General features: G+C 42.3%; 1 protein-coding gene and 1 long non-coding RNA gene across 3 annotated transcripts in view; both read right to left on the bottom strand.

Moving 5' to 3' along the window:
* The window catches only part of LOC109962130 (uncharacterized), a 2,539-nt gene extending 1,804 nt beyond the window's left edge, over positions 1-735 (bottom strand). Inside the window, exon 1 of the long non-coding RNA XR_002275215.1 lies at positions 403-735. This is a non-coding gene — a long non-coding RNA (uncharacterized LOC109962130). The remainder of the gene's footprint in view (positions 1-402) is intronic.
* Positions 736-844: 109 nt separating this feature from the next.
* The window catches only part of dhcr24 (24-dehydrocholesterol reductase), a 10,128-nt gene continuing 5,494 nt past the window's right edge, over positions 845-5,478 (bottom strand). For both annotated transcript variants that reach the window (XM_020603307.1, XM_020603308.1), the window contains 5 exons: positions 3,793-4,056; positions 3,540-3,683; positions 1,942-2,139; positions 1,674-1,852; positions 845-1,566 (listed from right to left, as the gene is read on the bottom strand). In XM_020603307.1, the coding sequence (XP_020458963.1) occupies positions 1,419-1,566; positions 1,674-1,852; positions 1,942-2,139; positions 3,540-3,683; positions 3,793-4,056 (933 nt within the window). In that variant the 3' untranslated portion in view covers positions 845-1,418. The remainder of the gene's footprint in view (positions 1,567-1,673; positions 1,853-1,941; positions 2,140-3,539; positions 3,684-3,792; positions 4,057-5,478) is intronic.

Genomic DNA, 5,478 nt, shown 5'->3' with positions numbered 1-5,478 from the left:
TTAGAGACACCAATCAACCCAAGCTGCATGTCTTTGGACTGTGGGAGGAAGCCGGAGTACCCGGAGAGCAGCTAAAAATAAAAACCACAAGCTAACAACTGACGGGGCGGAACAGCGGCAGCAACATTTCAGTCACCTTTATTTTAAAAAGTATATTTTGTAAGACATATGTTCTATAAACTAACGTCAGCTGTTAGCTGACTAGTTGTACTACCAACGTGTAACAGAAGGTACTAAGACGAGACGCACTGACTAGTAGCTAGCTAATGTTAGCTTCCCTTGTAAAACTATTTATGTAGTTACAGCTGACTGTTCAAGGAAGCAGCCGCATTGTTCATAAGCTCAAGATATCACAAAGCGAATACAATAACTTTAATCGTAGAAACTCTGAGAACAGCCTACCTGTGTAGCCAGTAAATCCGGGCCACTTGTGGTAGATCAGTCCTGCTCTGACAGTAAACTCACCCAACCTGCTGCTAGCTCACTTAGCAAGTCAAATGGGGAGGAAGGCGGAACCGCTACTGTCAGGATGTGCTTTTATCACTGGCCCCCAACCCTTTCAGGTAAAACCAGTGTGTAGTAAAGCAGTGATTTGGTGGAAAGTTCTTTCCTTGAGTTTACTGTATACATTACGTAACGTTATATGTGAACGAGGACACTTAAAACTCTCACGGAGTGGTGGTCGGGTAGTGCTAATAAGGCTGAGAGGTCGGCGTGTACTTAAGTATGAATACCAATTGTGTGGGATGGCTCTGGACCCTCTTCTATAGTCTGACATGGTATTTTGAGCAACAAACTTTATAATCTATGTTTTAAAAGAAAGTGAGAAATATATTTATTGCAATGTTTTTATTTAATTCATTCACACCATATCAAAATAATACCTTATAAAATTGCATAGTTTATTTCACTGATCACATAAGTATGTATTTTAAAATATCTACATGATGTTAAAAGGTCATAGTTTTGACAGTGTATGGCACTAGGGAAACATATCGCTCTCCAACACTGGGGCGTGGGGTGGGGTGGATGATAAGGTTGCCCGGCACTGACGTTAATTAAGAAGTGGCATTTATTAAAGTAAACAGTCTACATGTAAACAAGATTTTAAGTCAAGCAGCACATGAAATAAGCTAAAAGAGAAAAAAAAAGGAATATATTCAAGACCTAAAACACTGCAATACTTGTGCTCCTACTTCAGTGATATAAGGGCCCCTGAAGACAGACTCTGGTTACCAAAAATAATATATTTGTGTGCCTTAGCTTAAGTCCACTTTAAAAAAAAAAGATGAGTTGCATCTTTGTGTAAAACAAAGTAAAGCTGTCACCAAGTGTGAGTTGGGAACAGTGCCTCTGTGTTTTTGTGACACGTTGGTTCAGTCCAGGTACTGGTCAGGAGGAGATGGGGCAGATCAGTGTCAGGCAGATCTACAGATCTTGTAGTAAACCTCTGGGAAGGCCTCCTTACAGCCTAGTTCTTCTCTCAGTCTGTGATACAGCTGGCCATCAAACATCTCCCAAAACTCCTCTCGCTCCATGTACACATCTGCATAGAGCATCTGGAACCTGCGGGAGGGAAACATAAATGTGTCACTGCAATTTTGATAGTATTAGATGAAGGGTGAAACACTTTAGTTACAGAGGCTACATTCCGTGTATCATTTGAGACTCACCCATGCAAATCTCTGACAAACTTTTCCAGCTGGCGAACTGATGCTTTAGCTTCAAAGTGTTTGACTTTGGGCTCTCCATAAGCCCCAATATCCACATATAGCTCCACCTCTTGACCTTTGGGATGAACCAGCCCTCTGCCTGGAGGCAAGAGGAATGGGCACAGCCACAGAGGATAAACCTGAAATAATACACAGCATTTAAAGAGCGCAATCATTTTGTAATATAACCAGTGAGTATTTAGTCAGTTTGCCCATATCCGAGTCTTACAGCAATTTCTTGGTGGAAGCATGAGATAGCAGCCTGCAGATGCTTCATGGGTACCAGCATGTCCTGGACCACGTGGTGCTGATCGTAAAGGCGTCTGATGGTTTCGCCCTGTGTGAGCTTCAACAGAGAAATCTTAGGAGGAACCATCCATCCAAAAAGCCAGCGAAACACCACATTGTTTCCGAATGGGATGATATTCTGGAGAAAAGCCACACAAACACACTCAGTTATGCAAAGAGATTAAAAGACAACACCAGCCACCAAAATAACAAGTTATTTCCCATTTATATTATTTTCTGGAAGTACATTTTTGACCATTTCTAAAGTCCTGGAAATAACTATTGATCCCTCACCATGCATTGCTCTCCAAGTCCCCTGCACCCCCACCCACTCCCAGAAAGATCTCCTAGCATTTGAGCTCCCTACATCTTGAAATTATCAGATACACTCGACATGGCAAGGTGGAAAGGTTCTGTTCTGTCTGGGGTCCATTTACTTCTTACTTTTCCTCCCTTGGTGTGGGTAAGTTCACTCCCCTATTAACTCCCTAAGCCAATACCCCTTTTGACCATCCCTATGAATTTAAACCAACTCCAGGCAAATTCTCGAAAAGCGGTACCCTTTTTCAATAACTGTAAAAATAATCAAAAAAAAAAAGGAAAAATTTGATCTGTTCAAGGTGTACCCCGCCTCTCGCCCAATGACAGCTGGGATTGGCTCCAGCCCCCTGTGACCCTCTTCAGGATAAATGGTATAGATATTGAATGGATGGATAAATGAAAACTAGCAGTTGGCAGTATCTGTATTCACCATTCAAAAAGGGAAAGAAGAATGGATAGAATGTGGAAGTATGAGCTATAAACAAAGGAGAAACTGCACTAAATATGTTAAATCATGGATACTACAGCTACAGGCTGAAGGGGCTTTCTCAAACCATTCTCTTCTCGTGCACCGATTTGCTAAGCCAAACAGCCAATCAGAGTAGTCTATAACTAACGCCAATAATGCAGGATACATAGACAGACCAATGACTGAACATCTGCTTGGTGTGTCTCTGCCTTTAGAGTTATTGACACAGTCCACTCTTATGTTCCAGTAGAGGGCAGCAACAATCTTCCAACCAGTGCTACAGTAGTTTCTCCCACCACTATTCATTGGGAGCCAATCCCGGCCGGCAATCGGGCGAAGGCGGGGTACACCCTGGACAGGTCGCCAATCCATCGCAGGTCTCCCACCACTACCTTTACCACAAATTGCCAAATAATGATTTAATCACAGCACTGATCTGCACTATCTACAAAAGCAAAATCCTTTGAAAAAGACGGACTACCCAAAAGTCCAGAGGTAGCTCCTTTTAGGTCTGGCAGAGCAGTACCATGCATAATTTATCACACCATTTACTGTTCCTGAAAACAAAGGATGCCAAGCCCTTCTCTTTAATGGCTAATGGTGTGTGTATATATGTGAGTGAGAGAGCATTAGAGTGTAATAAAGAAAAGTGATGGCAAGCTGAAGTCTAGCAGGTGTATGCAGTCCTTTAATTCTAACACTCATGGAAACGCACTGTATGTGCAAGTAAGTGTGTGTTTTATTAGTACCTGGAGCTCCCAGAAGATGCTCCGTGTGTGTCTGTGGTAGTACTGTCTCAGAGGGATGTACTCCACCCCAGAGCAGTCACCTTTCAGGTAGCCCTCTACATGTTTAAAGAACCAGGGTTTGAAGTGCAGCCCGATTCTATTAATCTGAGGTCAAAGAGGGGAGAAAAAAATAAAAAGAGAGAGCGAGAGAGAGAGAGAGACTGAATGTGATAAAATGTGATGTGAAAAACCCAGATACACACATACACCTTACCTTATCAGGCTCTGCATGGTCAGTCATGGTTCCTGTCATGATAACAGCAGAGTCCAGACTATACTGGATGCCCTCAACAAACGTGTTCCTCTTGTTCTCTGATACTTCAGTGAAGCGTTTACAGATGTTCTCCAGCCCTCTGACCGGCTCATAGTGCAGTTTCACCCACGTCTTAGCGGGTACTATTTTAATCTCAGCTGCAACCAGGAACCCCAGAGTACCACAGGACCACGGGACAGCGTGGAACAGTTCTGAGTTCTCCTCCTACATGACAGAAAAACCAGTTTCTATTTGAACAAGAACATATGACACACTTGTGGTGATGAATTTGGTTTTGGTCTTGTTGGTGTCCAAGGTTACATTTTTTTTGTCTTACTTGTTGACTCTTGCAACTAAACCTTTAGCAAATCCCCCGGCATCAACCACTCCATCTTCTCACAAGAAGGCCAATGTTTTTGCTTTCCTTGGTGTGACAGTTAAACAGCATGTTTGACTCTCATTAGGTTAGGGACTGCATGAAACTTATTATTGGAAAGGTAAAGTCAGAAAAAAGGGAAGTGGTTATGTATTTGTATTTTTACTGAAAAGAGTGATTTTTTTGGGAGAAAGCAGGAAAGGGTTGAATTTTTTTTTCATACCCCCAATTTTTTTGGGAAGATTTATTCTAGAAAATAGTGTTGTCAGTGATAAAATGAAGATAGTTACATAAAAACATACATTTTGTGGACACCATGGACCAAAAGTGCCTTCTGATATACACTGAAAAAAACTAGAAAAAATCAACTGGACTTGGATTTCTAGATCGAAAACATTTCACCTCTCATCCAAGAGGCTTCATCAGTTCTGACTGACTGGTGTTGAGCCGGAGATATTTTGTTTTTACAATGTTTACTATGACCTGGATGACTGAGAATCTGCACAGACTTCTGATATACGTACACTGATCACCCACAACACAATTGTATGTTATGTAAATAATATGTCTGTCTTTTAAGCCGAGAGCTGCCGGAAAAAATTTCATTGTGCTATGGATAATGACAATAAAGATTCTTGATCTTGATTATGACCACCTGCCTAATATTGTTTACATAGGAGTCATTGTGGCAGTTGTTTGGCACTCGTGTCACTCTGCAGCTCACTGAGCATCTTCTGTGAATCCATTTGCTTCCACAGTTCTACTGTCAAGAAGAGCACAGATGTGTCTACAATTCAGTGAGAAACTTATGTAAAAGGAACGAAAACTGTGGTCGTGAGGACGAGTTAGAGAATTTCTTAGACAAATTCATCAGCCTCACCACTCTAGGTGTGATATCTCCACTACAGCCCCTGACTCTTTCTCTTCATAGAGACCAATGGTGTCAGGTTTGCCCGGTTGCACCTCCTTTCTCACTCCCCTCACTCTGTTTTCTCTCCCTTACCCTGATTATGCTATCCTTTACACCTGCTTGTCACCAGCTGCACCTGATTAGTTTCTCCCTATTTAGTCCCTGCTCTTCGTTCACTCCCTTGCCAGTTCTTTCTGGCTTTTCTCAGACCCGTTTGTTCCCTGTCGTTCTTTTGATTCTGTATTTAGTGTTTTGTGTCTCTTCTCTCCAGCTGCTTAGATTACATCCCCCTTTTTTTTTTTTTGCATCAGCCGCTCCTTTGGACCACGGACCTCCTCCCCTCTGCTCTTCCCCACCCCCC

The sequence above is a fragment of the Monopterus albus genome, unplaced genomic scaffold, assembly GCF_001952655.1.
Source record: "Monopterus albus unplaced genomic scaffold, M_albus_1.0 scaffold61.1, whole genome shotgun sequence".
Lineage (NCBI taxonomy): Eukaryota > Metazoa > Chordata > Actinopteri > Synbranchiformes > Synbranchidae > Monopterus > Monopterus albus.
The sequence above is the reverse complement of the archived record's forward strand: the minus strand, read 5'-3'. Positions and strand labels throughout refer to the sequence as shown.